This window comes from Oryza sativa, chromosome 7 (assembly GCF_034140825.1).
Source record: "Oryza sativa Japonica Group chromosome 7, ASM3414082v1".
In the NCBI taxonomy this organism is placed as follows: domain Eukaryota; kingdom Viridiplantae; phylum Streptophyta; class Magnoliopsida; order Poales; family Poaceae; genus Oryza; species Oryza sativa.
The window spans coordinates 24,894,191-24,916,158 of NC_089041.1; the positions used below are offsets into that span (position 1 = coordinate 24,894,191).

General features: G+C 43.0%; 1 protein-coding gene across 1 annotated transcript; it reads right to left on the reverse strand.

The window, feature by feature from the left end:
• Positions 1 to 16,598: 16,598 nt before the first annotated feature.
• On the reverse strand, positions 16,599 to 18,584 carry LOC136357476 (uncharacterized). Its single transcript, XM_066312750.1, has one exon. The coding sequence runs from the start codon at positions 17,802 to 17,804 to the stop codon at positions 16,875 to 16,877; it is 930 nt and encodes a 309-aa protein (XP_066168847.1). The 5' UTR covers positions 17,805 to 18,584; the 3' UTR covers positions 16,599 to 16,874.
• Between the last annotated feature and the right edge of the window lie 3,384 nt (positions 18,585 to 21,968).

The window sequence follows — 21,968 nt, forward strand, 5'->3', positions numbered from 1 at the left end:
GTCGTGAGGAGAGGGAGAGGGGGGGTTGAAATAAGCGGGAGGGATGGGGGATTGGTGGGGTGGGGGGTGTGTGGGTCAAGGCGTGTCGATGGTCCATGTCCAGCTCCCGGCACCCACGGCCGAATGCTGCTGCTGCGCTGCCCGCGACGCGAGCCGGCCACGCATGTGAGGGGGGGGGGGGGGGGGGGGGGGGGGGGGCTTCGGTCATTGTTGCGGGGTTGGGCATGTTACCGCGCGCGCACCACCACCTCTCCCTACCACGGCCACAATACCATATTGTCCAACCCGCTGCGGCTCGGCCGCAACGGGGGTATATGGTTTCGATTAGGTTCCTCTTGACGGGTTTGGATTACGTTCTGGCTGCTGCGTTCGTTTCTCCAACGAGAGATGAAATTTTGGATAGCTAAACGGCGTTTTTGGTGTGAATACTTTCTATATGAAAGTTGCTCTGATATTAATATCAGTTTAATCCATTATTCAAGTTTATAATAAGTAAAACCCAATTAATCACACGTTATTACCACCTCGTTTTGCGTGGAACACTTAATCTTTATCTTCATCTTCATCTTAAGAAGATTCAAACACCTCACTTACGTTTTATTCCCTCCGTACGTAGATGTGACACGTCATAATTCTATGAATTTAGAGAGGGACAGAGAGAGTAGTAATTTGCTAGATACTTCTTCCGTTTCATATCATAATTCGTCTGACTTTTAGGAAAAGTTATTTAAGTTTATTAAAAATATAGTAACATTTCCAGTAGAAAACAAGTATTGTATCAAAATATATTCAATACTAAATTTAATGAAACTAATGTCGTGTTATAGATATTGCTATTTTTTTCTATAAATTTAGTCAAACTTAGAAGAATTTTGACTAAGAGAAAAAGTTAAACGACGTATAATATGAAACGGTGATGGAGTATGTGACTCACGTCGCACCGTGCCGCGTTACGGAGACGGTTTTTCCGATGAAGATCGATCGAAGACCGCAAAATTTCTTTGGTTTCGACACGGAACAAAAGCAGACTCCGAGTAAAACTCCAAATGGCTCCTAGACATTCAAATTTCAAAGAAAAAAAAATGGTCGGAATTCGACGAAAACCATCGTACCGCCAGAGGTTAGGGATCGGACATTCAATCGGAAAGGTGAACGCCCACCCCGGATGTCGATCGTTGCCAGGAGAGTCCGAGGTTAACGCGTGCGCCAGCGACAGCCGCGTCGCGTCTCATCATACGCGAGATGCACAGCGATTCGTGTGACATTGCCACTACGCACACGCTCTCACTCACTCACTCGCTTTCTCTCGTGCACACCACATGCTCGTGAAAATGCCTACTCGCTCCTACTACTACCACCATAGCTAAAATTTTTACCCAGAGGCCCATCTGATCTGACGGATAGATTCCTCGTGTAGGGGCAGCAGCAGTAAAAACACCTCGCCATGATGGAGTTCATGCATCTGCAGTGTGTGTGGTCACTCCAAATGGTGATCACCAATGCAAAAGATGCAACCAAAGCCACTGTGAATGTGTGATCTCTTTTATTACTGCTGCATCAGTTGTTTTTTTTTTTTTTGGATCTTGCAGGTTGGTTCTAGTTGAATTAAGGCTCGATCTGCTGCTGCTGCTGCTACTGGTTAGCCGAAAAGAGAACGGATCTTGGAGATGTTTGGTTTGGAACGGACTGGTTTTCCAAACCGTGTAGTAGTACCAGTACGTTGGACAGCACAATCATGAGGGCACAGCTAGCTATGTGAATGTGGTAGTAACACGTAGTACGGTCATTGGACTTTAGTGCACTTGAAAGGAGAAGAGATTAAGATCAAGCTCATCTTATTGTTGTTGCCGGTGTTAACTATGCCATATAAGTATGATATATTGTGGTCTTCGGTGCTTAATGGCTGGAGTGTGACATACAAGGGCGGTTAACCAAGTAACAGGGAATGGAATGGATGTGTTACCTGCTTCTTGCTTGTATATAAAAAATGGAATTCACTGTCTTAATCCTTGTACGGAACCTGCTCAAATAAAATCATGTACTTTTTTCCCCATTGGTGTTGCGGTTGAATTTGATGCACCAACGAGCTGTTCAGGTGAAGCACCATTTGTTTCTCATCAGTGTACGACTTCATCCATCAGATCTAAAATTTGATTTTCATAGATATAAATCGGCCGACCCGGCAAAATATTTTCATAGATATAAATGTCTGTATTCTTAATTGGTGTAGAGGACGGAAGTTATACTTTATTTATTTTATAAAAAAAGTGAGTTTTTTAGCTAATATTTTGCTATTTTCTCTCGTATCTTTGCTTTTTTTTTTTCATCCAATAAAGGCTTCTTGCACCAATCAGTTCATCTAAATTAAGTTGTTTTCACAAACGTGGGTGATACACTCGTACTTCAAAACTCCTCATGTCCAGCCCTCCCCTGGTTAATATGGATACGACTAGTCTGCCAATGGACTGCATTTTTGCCTTTTATCAACCAAATTTCTGAACTTCAACAAGATAACAATTTAACGATCCATCATTTTACTTACTTACCACACATCTCCATTTCCAATCTTCTCATGGCTTTTGAGTAAATTTCGTTCAACATTTTCATAAAAGTAAAAGTAGTGTTTTCTTTTTCCCCATCTCCAACGAATTGCTTGCACCTGCAGTGATTACTCACTCACCAACCAGCATCGCTGTGAAAGGTGAAATTAAGCTGCATCTGCTTCATCAGGAGGAACGGAGGACCAACAATGGCGGCCATGGCTGCTGCAATGCAATGCAACACCGTGGTCCAGCGCTGTCACAAGTCTCCCAATGCCACTCGCGGATGCAGATGCAGGAGGAGGCAAAGCAAGCCGACGACGGACAATTTTCAGTCAGTAGGGTACAGTGTTATACATATACTCCAACGACGGACGACGAAGACGATGATGAATATGCAGGTCATGTTTGATATACAGGGTGTGTTTATTTCACGCTAAAATTAAAAGTTTGGTTGAAATTGGAACGATGTGACGGAAAAGTTGGAAGTTTGTGTGTGTAAGAAAGTTTTAATGTGATGGAAAAGTTAGAAGTTTAAAGAAGAAGTTTGGAACTAAACTCGGCCTTATATGGATTTTGTCACAGATTATATACTTTATTATAGAGATAAATTAAATGTTTTAAGAAATGAATTTAACAAATAGTCCGAACGATATAATAAATGAAAATTTTGTGAGGGAACATACTTTCAGAGACGATATAAGCAAATAATCAGAGACAATAATTCGGTGAAGTAGCCGAAAAAACAGAGCTAGTCTGGTACGATCTAAGCATACATAATCCGACGACGATGATGGAAATGCAGCCACAGTGGCGTAAATTTGTGCAGCAACTCTCTGTGCAGAAGATTGAAGAGCAAATTAGAGGAGGGGTTCAGACAAAAGCACAAGCTTGACAACATGCGCATTGAGGAGCCTGTCCGGTGGGGCCCCGGGACCAGTGTAGGTGGATCTGGAGGCAGCCATACATGGCTGCTTATAGCCAGCAGCTTTGCTAGCTAGCTGCCTAGCTTAGTTAGTGGCTTTGGACAAATGGACCAGGTGGACCCTTAAGATGTATGTTTAGTTTAGTCCTAGTAAGTAAATCACCATTACATATGTAGATCTATTTTACCATTATTGAGAAGATATCCGTGCTTTTCTGAATTTACTATGTTGTGCGTCCGTAGCATGACACCCTCACCTTTCTTCGTAATACATCTTCACCTATTCTTTAATTATTTTTTAGATTATTTACTTCACGTTTTAAATATATATGTATATATTTTTCTCAAAAGTCCTTCTTGATTACACCAATTATTTTAAACTATTTATTAAGCTTATTTTTTAAAGTATTTAATTTATCCCTTTAGTTAAGTGGATAAGTTGTATCCACCATTAGCTCAGTAATCTAGATCAAACAAGGTCAAATTCAAGATTTGGTGGTTCCCTTTGTGGTGGAGCCTAATTAGAAGAACCGGTTGCCGAATTTGGAGAGATTCCGACCACCCTGGTTTTAGAAATCGTTGCTGAATTCGATGCTGTGACATAGCTAGCTAGGTTGAAGAATCTATGCGTATTAAAATGGAAAGAATCTTTGACGTATTGAAAGGAGTTTGCAATTGTTAGATTTCCCGCCAGTTACCTGGATTATTTTTCCTGGTGAATTAATTTAGTATTATCACAATATATCCCTCTCGAGAAAAGTTAGTTTTGTATGTAGGGAGTTTAATTTCCAAAAGTTTGTACTATATCATGATATGTCCCTCTCGAGAATACTAGTTTTAATTTGTATTCAGGGAGTTTAATATAATTTCCAATCATTTCCCTTTCTACTTTGGTTGATAGACAGGAGCTATCCGATCGAGGCAACCTGAAAATTATGATCTGTGAGAAACTGCAATAATCCAAACAATAGCTAAATCCTTTTCTCTATAATTAGTGATTGGGGTACGTATGGTTTCAACCACAAAATTTCAATAATCCAAACAACAGCTAAATCCTAAGAAATATTCTTGGAGGATAAGTGAAAAGGAAATTCCTGAAATTTTTTGTCCCTGTATTGTTGGAGGAATGTATGGTTTATTCTATATTAATAGTTAATGGGACAGAGAGAGGCAGGGATCGATGACTACCTACCATACTGAATTCTATGTACGAGTACTAAATACTAATACTAAACAGGTCTTTGATGGCGGTCAACGGCAGGTAAGCCAAGTGCATCAAGGTGATGGGGCTCTTCCATCTCCTTGGTCTCCCGGCTTGTCACACTTCATCCTCCATCCAATGAACAATGAGTTGGGATCAATCCAAACAAAAAGCGACATCCGATCTCTCAATCTTGTGGTAACATACCAATAAATAAATTTATTCAGCTTATTTATGGTCCTTAAGAAGATAGGTTAGGTGCCGAGCCTTGTTAAGAACTGTAGAATATGCACGGTTTAAAATAGATTATTGACCGGTTATTATTGTATTGGATTATCCATATAACTATAAATAAAAATTAAATATTTTAATACACAAACTCAACAAATAGCTTAGAACGGAATTTAATTAAGCGATACATTAGGAGAAACTTTTTTAAAAAAAAGTATTTTTAGAGGTGTCAAACGAATAATCTGCGACAATTATCCAGTGAAGCAGAACAGGTAAAGTAAACATGATCTATGTTTTTTTCCTCTGTTACACTATTTATCAGTCGTTCGATTATCTCTTCAGTTTTTCTGATTATCAGCTTTTCCTCAGTTTTTTTTCTTTAATTATCATCAGCTAACTGTTTAAATTCCAGAGCTGAAGGTGGCGTACCACTCGATCAACAGTCTTGCAGACAGGTATGAGAAACTAACAAACGACACGAGCACTAAAATCTCTCTCCTGCAGGCCTTGTTCGTGTCGATCCCTTGTAGGCTATCCTGCAGGCACCGAACAGCCGGCTGAGAGCGACATGGATATGCAGGATATGCAGCTCTCTCGCAACCTCTCATTGCATGGATGATCAGTTAATGGAAGGGCCTCGCCGGCTTCAGGGTTGCCATCGCCATAGCTGTCCGTGCAAGTGGCTGTCTGTCGATCGATTAGCTGCTAGATATTCTCTCCATAATCATATTAGAAGTCGTTTAGAAAAATGTTTTAGTCATACCTTGAGAATATAAATCATAAATAACTCTCAAGTTGTTGAGTTTGAAAATATAAAAATTATATGAATAGATTTGTCATAAAAAATACTTTTATAAAAGTATACATATACCACTTTTTAATAAATATTTTTATAGAAATAAGAAGTCAAAGTTATATTTTGGAGACCGTGTCACTGTCCAAAACGATACTTTACGAGTACGGAGGGAGTACACTGCTCATCATCATCAACGCCATGCTGCTCCCACTGTACCGTACTTGGTGTTAGCTAGCTGTACATGCATGCACAATGCAACATTCAGTGCGTATGCATGTATTGCTGCTCTCTCGGCTGGCTAAGCTAGCTAGCTCGTAGTCTCGGTCACTTTCTCGGGTCTCTGAAAAAATTCAGCATCATCGATTGTTCAGGGTTCAGACAAAGCAAACACATGGGCGTGCATGCATGGAGGGAGAGAGGGACAAGGTAGAGAATTAAGGTAGAGAATTAGGGTCCTGTTTGGGGAGCTTCTGTTAGCTGAAGCTTCTTTCAGAATATCCAACTCTTCGAATAGTCTAGTTTTTTGATAATCGGTAGCTGTAAAATCTAGTAAATAAAGTAATAGACAGAAATTGGGAAATCCAGCTTTTTCATATTGTCGCTAACTTGTTTGAATCACCGTTTTCCCAAAACATGGCTCTATTAGCTGAAGCAAAGAGTAGTGGCTTCTCTTGCCGTCATCTCTACAGAAAAAAAAACAGGGACTTTGGGTAGTGGCTACCCGATGTACTCATAGATTCTACATTGCTTGTAGAATAGCTGGAATGAAAACACCTCAACGGTTTAGAAGGATGTGCAAAGTGAAAGGCGTATTGTAGGAGTGATGCTCAGAATCTCAGATGCTAGGTAGGAGTAAAAGTAGGAACTAGCAGCAGTTTAATTTCCTGCAGAAAATTTCTCTGCATTTTTTACCTTACCTTTTGGCATTCTTGGCTACAACTGACATTTCTCTCACTGCATATACATTGCTTAAAAGAAAAGAAAAAGGAGATGGCAGCCATGACACATGATCTTCTCCTACTCCCAACTCTTATTGTCTTCTTGACACCAAACCCTGCCTGCCTCTGCAATCTGAACTGAAACATGTGCTGAGTTAAAATTGGAGGCACCAACCATATCTAGAATAACACTTGTTCTTCACCACAAGATTCCCTCTGATTTTGACAGCGATTGTATTACTGATTAGCTAGTGATTAACTTATCTTTCTCTGTCAGTAGTGGGTGTACCGACATGGAAAAAAATGCAGGCTGCTGAAGTAAGCAATCTGACCTGAGATTGCAAACTACTAGTACTAACAAACTAACCTGACATAAATACTCTTTTCAGGTACAAGTTGCAATATCCTGCAGGTGACATTTTTTTTTCTTTCTTTTTTTTTCTTTACAGAATCTTGCTGGTGACAAGTACAGCCGTAGATTAGCCATAGTTCTGAACTAACACCTGGGGATAATAATTTATAAAGGAGAGCTTTTTATTCATAATCTTTTCTCTTATTATATTTGATAGATGGAGGACGGAATCTATCGAGATGTAAGCCTGTACATTTTGGATTAATCGATGGATTGATTAAACACATCATGTGTGCTATCCCTCCGTGTGCATTTCAATGATTAATTTGACAGGGGAAAAAAGTGTAGTATTATTGTTGCAGAGTTGCATCAGAGGTCACATGATAGTTCATGTGGCTCTCATCTATTTAGGAGAACAATAATTTCTGGGGAAATGCAGCAGAAACCGTCCTGGAATAATTGATAGAAGCTAGCACATGTACTTGCACGTACCATCATGAAAATATTCCGTAGAAAAAAGTTTGGTTTAATTAGTTTCTTGTGCCTCTATCCTGTTCATTTTTATGGCTTAATTTGTACAAATAACAGTATTTGTACTCTGCTTGTACGTATTTGTGTTATTGCCCAGACAGCCTGAAATGATCCGAACACACAAGGCCCTTGATTAGTGCCAGCCGTATCTACATGCAAGGGAAGCGATGCAGCTAAGCAAGTTTTATTGCCATAAGTTAAAATGATTAAATGGGACAGAAAGTACACTGTATACTACTGTACACCACAGTATTGTACAACAAGGAGCATATGCATAATTGATGTATCTGATAAGGAATACACTGTATTACTAGGTAGGTATGCCCATAAATTGAAGTTGTTATACAAGATAGATACAAAAAAAACATCCTGAAAAAAAAGACCATGGGATGTCAATTTTTGTCTTTGCACCATTCCATTGCATATTGAGCTCATATTAATAACAATAATATCAATAATTTATTGTGTCTGAAGTTAACAATAGGCTTGATCGGTATAGCTTGCTCTGGCTGCACTTGTGCTGCATCTACAGTATCAAAAACAGATTGTGTGTTTGAAGCTTTGAGCTACTGCAGTGTTGCGGCTGTAATGGAAGTTAGAGCTAGAAAATAAAGTTCTGTAAAATAGTACGTCTGAGTTGATATAACTTGAGTTATTGAATCCGTTTGCCAGACAAATCAGGTAATCGATTCATAGTTATGTGTCTTATGATAGAAGTTAGGGCTGTAAATTTTTTTATATATACACTTCTATAAAAAAAAGTAGTAGTGGTGATGAGTGGTGAATCTGTCACCACTCTCACAACCAACTCCCTACTTTTTGGAAAAAAATATACATATAGAGGCAGAGGGTCTACATGTCAACCACTCCCACTACCAACTCCCTACTTTTTATGGAAATGAAAAAAAATTAACACTCTAGGAACCCGAGCTTCCACATGTAAGTAATAAATATATATAGAAACTAAGCAATGATGTATGCAAAATATGATTATTCTTTAATTAAAAACCCGTTGCAACGTACGAGTAATATGCTAGTTTTAGAAGAGAGAAAAAAGGACCATTATGCATCTTAATAACTTTGTCCCCTAATTAACCAACATACACGGAGGAAGTAACATTTTGTGTTTTTGCTAGCATGTTGGGTGCATTAACCATTTTGTGCATCTAGCTGAGCTTCCTCCTAGATATAGTGGGTGTTTAAATCGAGGGGAATAAAGTTTTGGTGTGTCACATCGGATATACGGACACACATTTGAAGTATTAAACGTAGATTAATAACAAAATAAATTACAGATTCCGCTTGTAAACTGCGAGACAAAATTATTAAGCCTAATTAATCTATCATTAGCAAATGTTTACTGTAGCACAACATGGTCAAATCATGGGCTAATTAGACTTAAAAAATTCGTCTTGCAATTTACACGCAAACTGTGTAATTAATTTTTTTATCTATGTTTAATACTTTTTTAATTAATTTTTTTTAGCCAAGCAGCAAGCAGTGTGGATGATGAGTGATGAGATCAGCTAAGCCACCGGCCGTTGCCGGGAAAGCTGGAGGATAAGACCGGGGGGGAGCAGGGGAGCAGTTCCACGTGCGCAGCCTCCTGCAGAGGCGTGGTTGCCACATGGTGCGTCCGTGTGTGCCACCATGGATCGCAGGCACAATAATATCCTCAACAGCTTGGCCCCAAAGTGTACGATAGATATCGATCTCTCTCTCTCTCTCTCCATTGCCCGATTCCCTCCGGCTTGGATTCTCTGCATCAGCAGCAGCAGCATCGTAGCTCAATCTAGTTATATATGCCGTGTTTAGTTCCAAAGTATTTCTTTAAACTTCTAATTTTTTCATCACATCGTTCCAATTTTAACCAAACACAGCCATAGTACTACTGATTTTACAGTTCTCGAGAAAAACGTTGAGACATGCACTTTATATTTTTGGTATAAAATTTAGTAACTATTTGTATCTTAGATACGACTAAGCTAATATCAAATTTTATGTTATAAAGTATATATGGTACCTCCTATTATGTTTGAAGGATAGAAAACCACATCACTATGAGTTGCTTGCTAGCGCTACAACTTCAGTTTATATTGGAACTTTCTTTGGATTAGGTTATCTTGCTTATACCACCAAACTGGTCTAACATAAGTACATATATCACATTTAACAGAATAATTTCTCTTATCTTAGTCACCTTTTGACGGCTTAGATTACTCTAAGATTCGTATAGCTACTGTGCTCCCACCATATCGTCACTCCTCTTCTTGCTTAGATCAATACGCTCGAGGGCTCAAACAGCCAGGCCCATGCCGCCAAAAACCCCTCAACAGGTCATCGGAGTTCATCGGGTTGAGGGTTATTGGAGCTAGAGGAGGAGGAGGCCCGACACGAACGTTCATCTTATCAGAGCTAGAGGAGGAGGCCTGACACGAACCATGAAAAGATTCCGAAGTAAGAAATATGAAAGATTTTAGCCCAAGTTTTCTATCAAATGTGATTTAACAATCCCTTTTAAAATATACATGGAACACAATCAAACCATAATACAAGAACAACAATAATACAGCTCTCCAAACCTAGGATACGATCTTCCGATCCACCGGAAAATGCAAGATCAGAAAGGAGTGTGTGTGTGTGTGGGGGGGGGGGGGGGTCCTTTTTCTGCATCCACAAATTAAACTGATCATCAAAACGTGTGTGGCACACATCACATGGCATACATATGCCGTGCTATCTGCTAAGCCCATGAAGCCGGTCGGCTATTGCATTGGCGGCTATGGTTTGGCCGCCGCCCAAAGCCAAATTAGCTGATGATCAAGCCTAGCTACACTAACTATATAGCTGGGAGTACAGCATGTGGCGTAAGGACGTTTGGTAGCTTAGGCTCTCTCTCGTCGTGATGAACTCGCCGTTGTGATCACGACGGCTCGATGCATGGTACTAACAGTGCGCCATCTCGTGTCCTGCAAATTAACCAACCATGTCGTTTGTGTTGTACTACAATGTGGTTAAACGAGCCTGAACAAAGTTGCTTCAAGCTTTGGCCATGTGAGGTGATTAGTTGAAAATGTGACTCTTGAGAAACAATTTGGTGATGACTAGCCAAATCTGAAGAAGCTGGGAACCGTAGCTTCTGGCTAGTTCAATTTAGCTTATTAGCAAATAAAAAATAGTTGTGAGTAATTTTTTTACATACACGTCCTTGGCGATTCAAAAGCAAATTATGTACAATAAACAACGATGGAAAAACAAACAATCATATTCAAAATTAAGCTCTAAAATTAAATTTTAGCTTATAAACATAAGCATAAGCCAAACAATAAGATCAGATAAGCCGAAGAATTTGAGAGAAGTTATACACCCTAGAAGCTAGCCACTTCAAACAGGATCTTAGCTAAAGAGCAAGGGTCTCGTAAGTATCAACTCGATAACACTTTCTCCGTCCTATAAAAACCTAATCTAGAATGGAATGAAATATTTTCTAGTATAATAAATCTATATCCATCCTAGATTGGTTTTTATAGGACGGAGGGAGTATATATATATATGTGCAAATTAAAGAGCAACGGGAAACAGAAAAAACAGACGACAATGATGCATACAACACATCATATCTCAAGACAGCACAACCTGGTTCAGTCTCACACAGATTGATCATGAATATGATAGATGATGGAGCATGACAATGCTCATATGCCTGCAGGGCTGGTGGTTGTGCATCAGGAGCTTTCATTCACTTTGCTGTAGCAAAGCAACGTACGTGCTGTCACGCATGGGGCGCGTATACTGTACTACTGTAGCTTAAGTAAGCTAATATATAACCTATACATGCATGCACTGATGCACACGGCCTGAACACTAGACAGAACACACGGCGTGCCTGTCTGGCCTTTTCTTCTCAGCTTATTAATTGACAAAGATTATTCAAACGAATTATATGCTGTATGTTTCAAAAAATATGTTTTCGTTAAAAAAAATCTAGTTGTTTAAATCACTCATTTTAAACTACCATTCATCCCATATTAGTTATCGTTCTAGTTTAATTATTTAGCATATATTAAGATTTGAGAAAAAAAACACTATAGCATTCCTGCTTATTAAATATTGTATGGTTGAATGTGGAAGGGAGTTGAGAGTAGAAAAAAGAGAAATTTAAATTAGAAGTGATTGATGAAACAAGTAGTATTTCATTGTGTCAACTATTTTGGGATAAAGTTTAAATCATAAAGAAACAAGTAATTAATTTTGGACGAAGGACGTATTTGTTAAGATTATTTTGTAAATATTTAATCTATCACTTAAATTAAACAAATAATATGTAGATATATACTCCCTCCGTACTCGTAAAGGAAGTCATTTAGGATAATGTTTAAGTCAAACCTTAGGAATATAAATTATAAATAACACTCAAGTTGTTAAGTTTAAAAATGTAAAAAATATATGAATAGATTTGTCTTGAAAAATAATTTCATAAAAGTATACATATATCATTTTTCAATAAATATTTTTATAGAAACAAGAAGTCAAAGTTGTGTTTTGAAGACCGTATCACTGTCCAAAACGACTTCTTTACGAGTACGGAGGGAGTAAGTAATAATTCTCTCAATAATCTAAATTAAATTGGGTGTAAGGATATGATCAGCCACCCCTGGATCAACTCCTCTGTGTTTCTGCCTCTGTGTTTCTGTGTTGGCTACTCTCTCCATACTGTGCAGGAGTAGCTGCTGATAGGTGGATGAGCTGACAAGAGCAAAGCTAGGCTAAATAATTTAAGACCATGTGCTTGCTACTCCCTCCATCCCAAAATAAATGTAGTTTTGTACTATTCATCTCCAACGTTTGACCGTTCGTCTTATTTGAAAATTTTTTATAATTATTTTTTTATTGTTATTAGATGATAAAACATGAATAGTACTTTATGTGTGACTATTTTTTAAAAAAAATTTCATAAATTTTTCAAATAAGACGGACGGTCAAACGTTGGACACGAATTTCCACGGCTGCACTTATTTTGGGATGGAGGTAGTAAGGCCCCTCACAGTGCTCCTAGCACGTCGGTTTTTTCACCTGTGTCGCTCAGACACGCTTCTCTACTTGGACGCCCGTGACTAAACTAGGAAGCGCGAAACCAAGGCTGGAAAAGGGACTGCGCGGAGGAAACGAGGGGAGGGGCGAGCGCTGTGGGCGTCGTTCCCTCACTCTTGCGTGGGATTCGGCCAGCGAATTCCCGGATTCACCCTCCAAAAGCCGCTAGAAATCGCGCCCGATTCCCCTCCTCCCGCCACCGATTTTGCAGCTCCCGCGCCGAATTGGAGGGCGTCCCGCCTCGGCGCCGCCGTTCTTCCATCTCGACCTCGCCGCCCTGAAGTCCCAATCCAGGGCGGCCTCACCATCGCCTCCGACGCCGCTGGAGGAGCCACTGCTGCGATCCGCTCTAGGAAAGAAGGGGTCATCGTCGAGGTTTCCGTTGCCGTCGTGAAAGGTAGTGCAAACCCTAGTTGCTTTGGAGTTTGACCGATTTGCTTCTAGTTTCACCGATTTGCTTTGGCTTGGTTCGCTGATTCGATCTCTCCATGTGATGCAAACCCTAGTTGCAGATGGATCCGCGGATAGCCGATGTGTTTGCCCGTTTCCTCCAAGATCCGGCGTCAGCAGCGGCGATATCGCAGTCCCTGAGCCAGCCGGCGTCGGTCCCTCCTCTTCCGGCGTTCCCGTACCCGCCTCCACCATTCCCTCCCTTCTGTACGCAGCCGCCAACAGCAGCGCCGCCGCCACCTTCGGCCCCAACGGCAAGCACTGAACCGGCGGCGGCCCAGGCAACAGCCAGTTCGGCACCAGATGCAAGCTCTGCAGCGATGCTCTTCGCCCTCACCGGCGCCGGCCTAGAGGGTGGGTGCTCGGTCCCTCCACCTGCCGTTGTTCCCCTTTTCTTCTTGCCGTGATCCCTAGCCACTCTAGTTGGAGTATAACCCGGCGGGAGCAGCACAAGGCCACTACGGAGCTCGATCTGCGTGAACTTGGGGTGGTCGTCCATGGTGTCGGGCGGATCGGGGGCGCGAAGGAGTGGGACGACGCGAGGACGACCTACGGGGGTGAAGCGCAGCGAGAGACGGGCGAGGCGGACATAGTAGAGAGAGGGGATGGAATGGCCGATTGATACAGTCGGCGGCGAGGGGAGGGCGACGGCGTGTGCGGCGGAGTTGGAGGAGGCGGCGGCGAGAGGAGGGAAGGACGGGCGGCGAGAGGTCGAGAGACGAGAGGAACGCGCTAAGGAATGGATAGGATCGGCCTCGTCGCAAGGATAGGTGTGGAAAAAATTTTCGAGTTCGGCCTGTGACTCTCGCTACCATAGGCACGCCCACTGTGGGCTTCGTACCCTAAAACCAGTGTCTCCATTGAATTAAGCCACACATCTAGAGTGTTTGCACTGTGGGATGAGTGTCTCCGGACCAATTTTTTGGGCTAAGGGTATGGGCCCCATAGCTTGCATTGTGAGAGGCCTAACATATGGGAGTATTACATCACAGTAGTACCTGACATAAGTACAGTGGTACGTACTGTTTCAGCTACGGCGTTTATGCTTGAGTTACTGTACTTAGCCTGAATTAATATACGTTGAGTAGTAGTTTCCTTTTTCAATTCATTTTTAAGTATGCAACAAAATTAATACCCATTCACCATGTCCAGATTCTTCTATAGAAACAAACTTATTTCGGGACATAGATAGTATAATTGTGTACAAGCGTATAAACATGCATGAGGTATAGTATTTCTGGTGCTACACACTTAGAATTGGTAGCCAGGAAACTTTTATTCTAGTTTAAATGGTGTAGTACCTACATAATTTTATTATAGAATCTATGTGATCTTGGAAATGTTATTTTAGTAGATCATCTTATTAGCGAAAATTAGGGATTTGTCCTATCATACCTTTTTTTATTCATGTTTGCTTCTAAGAATTTTTGGTTGTGTGCCCACCGACAGAGACCGGAGATGTAATCTATTTGCATTATCTTAAAAAAAACGAGGTTAGAGCTTTTTGGAACGTACAAATTTTACAGGAATTTCACAGGAGTTTGCTCCTGAAATTCTTTCCTTTCAAAGGAGATCACCTTGATGGGGAAACATCTGATTAAAACATTCATAGATCATCTGAGAGATTGGACAGCTTTTGGGTGAAGAGCTGAGGCCAAAACATCCTCCATTCCTAGGCATGCAGGACAGGAGAGGCCCCATGTCCTCCCTGTGGGGGCACAGACAGGTGGACCCGCCCTACTGAGAGGCAGATTGGAGTGGATGGAATGTGGGCCCACATGCCATGCATGGGTGGGCCAGCTTGGAGTGTGGTACATGACAATGGATTTGCGCGAAAACCAGCAGAACTTAGGTAGCCAAGCTGGAGTATTATTGTGTATTATTGAGCCGCTTCTGTTCATGCCAGCAACAGATAATAACAAAGTTATCATGGGTTCATTATGGTGTTTCTTTACTGCTCTTCAGCAGTTAGTCATAACTTAAATGTACCGTAGTCATAACTTAACTTGATGATTTACAATCTTGACAGTTAAAGCGTGCTGGTGCCAATTGGAGCATTTCAGCCTTTTGAGTTAGTTAATCGCAATGTTAAATCAATACTCAAAGTCAAGGATATTAGTAGTTCTTAATTGGTGTCCAACTGTCCATTGAAGTAGTATCAATTGGCACGGTCAGGGTTCAGATTCTAAACCCCGCGTTATAACCCTTTTAGTCAAATTTGACATATTTCGGTGAAATTGTACCCTTTTAAATTTAATTCTTTTGAAAATCAATTGGAATTTTGTAATCGGAATCTACTTTCGTCCCATATCGAAACCTTAAAAATTTTGCGGTTTTCGTCGAAAATGTAGAGCATGGGCCTGGTTGCAGCTATGAAAGATGTATGGCATGCTTTAGGGGTAAGCAACCAAATTCAGAGTCAAGATGAACATGATTCTGATCTACTTCTCCAGAAAAGGCTTCTTCCAGAGTTCTTCTTTTAATATAGTGAATTATCATCTGGCACACTCACATGTACATCTATATTCATGAAGTGACAGCGAGCCTAATTACGTTCCACTGCAGAGCCACCAATTAAATCGATGTAGTCTAAGTTAGAAGCTTGCAGTGGCAAATAAGACATTCATTATATATGGATAGATCTTGCTAGCTAGATGAATAATTGAGTTAGACCGAGTGAGATGAGATCCACCATAAATTTAGCCATGAACCGGCTAATTAATCTTCTCATTGAGTGCACTGTTTGTACTGACCAGGTTACATATATAAAAATTGGCAGCAAGAGAGGCAAAGCACATGCCTGTCATGTGGGTATACGACTTGTGTAGCCTGTACATTGGCCGTGCATGCATATGCAAGCACACGGCCTCGAATTGACACAATCTTGCGTACTAAGCTAACTAACTAATAAGCATATAATATTACTGGTGTATGTTTATCTAGGAGTATGAGAGTTTGATGATTGAATTGGGAGTTTACTAAGCAATTTAATTGGCTTTAGTGTTGCATATGCATGTGGTGTGGTGTTTGGTTTAGGTACTGTGAAGCTGTAAGCAAAAGGATATGATTCTCTCTCTGAAAGTCTGAATGTTGTTTAGTTCTTGTTGGCAAGTTGTTTCTGAAGCTGAAGCTGACTTCTCTGAAGCATCAGCAGTCAGAGCTTACCTTCTGAACATGCAATGCCATCGATCGCCTCAGTATGAAGAATGCCAAATTCTTTATTCATGCATGATCCGTGTCGATTACGCGTTGGCTGTTAATTAGTACTCCCAGTACTCATCTGAACACAGCAATTTTGCTGTGTGTTTTCATATGGAATCGTTTAGCTTACTCGAAAATTGACAGAAAATGAGTTTAAGTCGGCTGGATTTACAGTCTATTGTGTCATTGATTCCTTAACAGAAGCGAGGGAGAGAGAAATTCTGCTTTGAAAAAAAGATCTGAACGGCGAGAAGGATAAGGATTTCTGCAATGGTGAGAAGTTCATCTTGATTTCACTCATTAGATGGACTGATTAAGATCAGTGAACCTTGACCCTGAACCTGAAACAAAAGTTGAACTTTATTAAAAGCTTCAGGAGAAATCATGGCCGAGTAGGAGAAGGAGAAGGCCCATTAACCCAACGGAGTGTAGGCTAGCCCATTTGATGTTATTGGGCCTAAGGCCACGATGGAACTGTTACTAGTCCTAAGTCCACGCTTGAAATTTTGGAAAAAGTACACCCAAGGTCCCTCAACTTGTTATCGAGTTACAAAATCGTCCCCCAACTACAAAGCTAGATACCGGACGTCCCTCAACCAACAAAACCGTTCCTTTAGATCATCTGGTGGTTTTGACCCCGGTTTTGTCTAAGGTGGCGGCTGAGTCAGCGTGGAACCCACGTAGACCCCACATGTCAGAATGACAGGTCATCTCTCCCCCCTCTTCTCTCCCTTCCTCATCTCTCCCTCTCACTTCTCTCCTCTCTGCAGGGCGGCTGGCGGATGGGGAGGAGGTCCGGCAGCCGGCGGCGGCGCGTGCGACCTCGGGGTCGGACCGTCGGAGAGGCCCGGGAGGCGGCTGCGGTGGCGGCGGCGGCGGTGGCGACGACGACACGGGATAAGGGAGGCGGCGGCGGCGGCGGCGACGCTTGAGAAGGGAGAGGCGGCCGGTGGCGCCGGCGCGGGAAGAAGCTGTCTTCGGCGTCGTGCCCGCTCCGCCCTCCACCGCCTGCTTCGCCCGCCGCTGCCCCGCGCTCACACACTCCCGCGGGCGACGCCGCTGACGGCGCGGGCGTGAGAACAGCGGCCATGGACGACGACGGCGGCGACGTCCTCGCTCCCCCCGTCCCGCTCCCCGTCGGCGCCATCTTCCTCTCCCGCAGCGCGCCTGCCTGCCGCTCGTCTGCTCCGTTGGCTGGCCGCTCCCCGCGCAGTCGGCGGTGGCGAAGATGACCGTGCCGGCGTCGAGGTCGTAGCCGACGTGGATGTTCTGCTGCGCCAGGTTCCCGAGGATGGACACCGGCTGCTGCTTCGTCGTCGCCACGATTGCCAGGCACAGCGTCCCCTCCTGCACCGTCACGGACGCGTTCTCCGGCTTCAGCGCCACCGCCGCGCGGCCGCCGCTGCCGCCGAACTCCAGCGTCAAGTCCGGACTCGCTTGTTCGGTTTGCTTCCTGTTGGATGTACACATGAGGTCATTCAAGATCAGTAACTCATACTCTATTCTAGCAAGCTGGCTGTTGGTGAGAATTCTGAATTCTCCTTGCATCGCCTAACGAAGATAGAAGATCGGAGTATTATACATCAACCAATTTCTTAGCTGGGAGTGTTACTCCTGCATTGCTCTACAATTTATGGGTCATGTAATTTGATCTCTCACATAATCTATAGCGAGGTAAGAAAGCGAAACCGACGCCACAAAATATCTTGAAATTCTGCTTGTTCATATCCTGTTCTTCTGATTAAAGAACAACTTAGCTTGAGATTGTTCTGTTCACTTGCAATTTGCAGGAGTAACAAAGCTTATTTTTGCATTGATGATGCGGGAGCTCGCCGCCGATGCCACCGTCTTGTTGCCGACCTTGACGAAGTCGAGGACCACGCTGTAGTACTGTCCACGTCCCCGGCGACGAGCGTCGTGCTCGCTGCGCCGAGCTCGGTGACGTTGGCGAGGGTGCCGAAGTTGAGCGCCGACGATGTGTTGACGGAGTGCGGGACGAGGCAGCAGGAGAATCTCCGGCCGAGCGACGCCTCGCCGCCGAGCTGCGTCACGAGGGAGACCGCGTCGCCGCTGAGCCCGACCAGCCCGTCGGCCGGGAACGAGCCGGCCGTCGTGGTGGAGCAGCCGAACTTGACGCTGCACACGCCGCCTCGTGGTTGTGGGCCTCGTGGGTGGCGGCCGGCGGGGGAGCCCGCGCGCTGCTCCTACCCCCGCCGCCCCTCCACCACTGCCCGCCCGCAGGTCCTCCCCCCACTGCTGCTGCGTCGCCCGTCGCCGCCACCACCGCAGCCGCGTCGCCATCGAATCGGGGAGAAGTCAGATAGACATGAGGAAAGGAGAGAAGAGGGGAGGAGAGAGATGACCAGGCATTCTGACACGTGGGGCCCACGTGGGTCCCACGCTGACTTAACCGCCACGTCACACAAAATCAGGATCAAAACCATCAGAAGATTAAAGTGAACGGTTTTGGTAGTTGAGGAACGTCCGTATCTGTTTTTGTGGTTGGGGGATGATTTTATAACTCGAAAATAAGTTGAGGGACCTTCGGTGTACTTTTTCCTGAAATTTGTACTAGGCCTAAGCTGACGATAGAAGTTCTAGAAAGTTGGGCTAAGGCTTAATTAATTTGGGCCCATTCGCTGTTATACAATCGTATGGGCTCGTTTCTGATAACGGGCCATCCTGGGCCGGGTTGAGTATCCACGTTTCCATTTGTCCCTTATCTTGCCGTCGAGTTTATATATCTGAAGGCAGTATCGGAAATCTTGATCCATAACTTATAAAACCGGATTAAATTAATTAAGTCCCATCGTAGTATGGATTGCTAGTTTCACTGATATAACATCTAACTTGGTAAAAAGAAAAAGAAATATGTGAGACCCATATGTAAGTGGATGTCACCTCTCTCCACGTCAGCCGCCTCTCCCCACATGTAAGGTGAGGGACGTAAAGTGGACTTATTCCTTTCTCTTTTCCAAACATCGTACTTCTTGTTGTTTTTGGCAAGGAGCGTATTTCAATTTTATGATCCCATGAAATCAATGTTAATCATTTCAAGCTACACTAAATTATTGCAGAAACAATCTACCTTGCAGGTATAACTTGCTTACATCCTACACCCTAGTTTCCTCTTAAGGCCTTGTTCTGTTAATCCCTATAAAAGAGGTATTGGAGGAGATTTATTCTACATTTATTGTGTGTGGAATTATTCTCCTTAATCTTTTCAATTCTCTTCAATTCCCTCTAAAAGAAAACGATCATTTTTCCTTAATTAAATCCCTAGGTGAACTTGGATGATGATATCTCTTGACCTAACGAGCTTAATAAGCTAGCTCGTGACCAAGTACAAACCGAACCGTGCTAGCTTAGTAAGATAACAAGCTCCCTTAGACCTGGTTCGTTTAAACCGTCTCACAAGAAAATTGAGGGGATTTATTCCACACCTATTGTGGTATGGAATTATTCCCCTTTAATTCTCTATATCCCCTCCTCTTTTGAGGATTAAACGAAAGACCTTAACGAGTCGAGTCGAGCTGGGTCGTTATCCATCTTTAGTCCTATCCCCAGCTTAGTTTAGAGCGCATGCATCTGGTTTGATCCCTAGAGGAGGCGTTTGGTTTTTACAACGCCGAAAGAATCGAATGGCTTTCCGCCCCACATGCACGCGCGCGGCTCACCTCACCGCTCACACAACACTAGTGTTCGTCGCGTCGCGCGCACGCACGCCCGCATGTGTATCTTCGATGGACCACGCCCAATCAGCCGCGGCCGGCGCGCTAGCTTTGCTTTGCTGCTCCTTCAGGTGGCCGGCCACAAGCGTCAACAGGTATTAGGGTGTGGTTACTTATTTAGGTGTAAAGTTTTTAAATTATACGGACACACATTCAAAATATTAAACATAAACTAATAACAAAATAGATTACATATTCCGCTTGTAAACTGCGAGACAAATTTATTTAGAGCCTAATTAATCCATTATTAGCAAATGTTTACTGTAAAATCACATTGTCAAATCATGACGTAATTAGGCTCAAAAGATTCGTCTCGCAATTTACATGCAAACTATACAATTGTGTTTTTTTTCCACATTTAATGTCCCATGCATGTGTCTAAACATTTGATATTATGTTTTTGTCAATTTTTTTAATCTAAACAAGGCCTTATTTTGGGTGAAATTTGTGACGACGCGACGCATATGGACTATATGCATACATGCGTAGTACAGGCCATATGCATGCCCTCGATCTTCTTCACTTTTCCCGGCCCCTTTCCCGTTTCTAAACTAAGCACAAAGTGATGAAATGCACGTTAGGACGTACTCTACTAGATGCATATCATGCATCAGGGGCTGCACGTACGCACGCAAACGCAGCTACAAGCGTGCATCATCAGCTACTTCATTAAACAAATCGGAAGAAATCACATGTATATGGTACTACTACTATATACTCCTACTCCCTCTGTCCCAAAATAAGTGCAGTTTTGCACTATTCACGTTCAACGTTTGACCGTTCGTCTTATTTAAAATTTTTTTATGATTAGTATTTTTATTGCTATTAAATGATAAAACATGAATAGTACTTTATGTGTGACTAAATATTTTCAAATTTTTCACAAATTTTTCAAATAAGACGGACGGTCAAACGTTGGACACGGATATCCATGGCTGTACTTATTTTGGGACGGAGGTAGTATATACTTTGATAAATTGGCAATGCATCGCAAAATACCTGCAGATATTTTACACCTAAGTTTAAACCACCTAGCTAGCTGCAGGTCCACCGCCACATGATCAATCGTTTTATCGGTTGCTTTTCATCATCAGTTCAGTGCACTCGATCGGGGTGAATACAGGGATGTCAACGAGCCGAGCTCGATTGAGCTCGCCTGCATACAAGCTCAAGCCGAGCTTAAGCCGTGTCTATAAAATTTTTGAGCTTTCAGACAAGCTCTATTCGAGCTCGATCATGCTCGAACTCGACTACCGAGCTTAATTTTTAACTAAAACAATGTATATTTCACAGATAATCTTTTAAAAAATAATTAATTTCTAGTTCATTGTCGGTGATACGGGTCCAGGGGTACCGTGCTTGAAGGGGAGAGGTCGCCCTCGACATCCATGTGGCATTCCCCCCGAGGGGTCGGGACCGTAGATGAGCGGTAGCCACCCCTATCTAACCCAGGGGGTCGGGCCGTCCCGACCCCTCGGGATAGTCACCACGTGGCCGTCATGCAAGAGTGGTTCGGTGGACGCCCCTCAGCGCCCACCTAACCACATTTAGTGCGGACGGAGAGGGCTTGCCACGCCGCATTTAATGTGGCGTGCTGCGTGCTTGACCGAATCATGACCGGAGCGTGTGTAGCGCCCGTTCCGTCGTGGCGCCTAATGGGAAAACTATCTCTTAAAAATCCTAAATGCGAAAATTGTCTCCTTGTTTGTTGTCCAGTGTCCATGCCATTCCAGATCTCAATTCCCCAATCCATCGTCGAAATCCAAACCCTAATCTCAAATCCGTCCCAAATCAAATCCTCTTGAAAAGTCTATTTTGCCTCCCTCGAGTTCGTGGGCCGATCTCTTCTCCCGGGCCCATTTCCTCCTCAGCCCAACTCTCCTCTCCCCTCCATCATTGCCCGCACGTGTGAGGCACATGCGCCGCTCGGGCGCTGAGCGAGAGAGAGAGCTCGCTCTCTCTCTCTCTCTTCTCCCTCCCT

Bases quoted from the DNA above. Each gene is read 5' to 3' on its own strand.
- LOC136357476 (XM_066312750.1), bottom strand. From the start codon at position 17,804: ATGCAAGGAGAATTCAGAATTCTCACCAACAGCCAGCTTGCTAGAATA.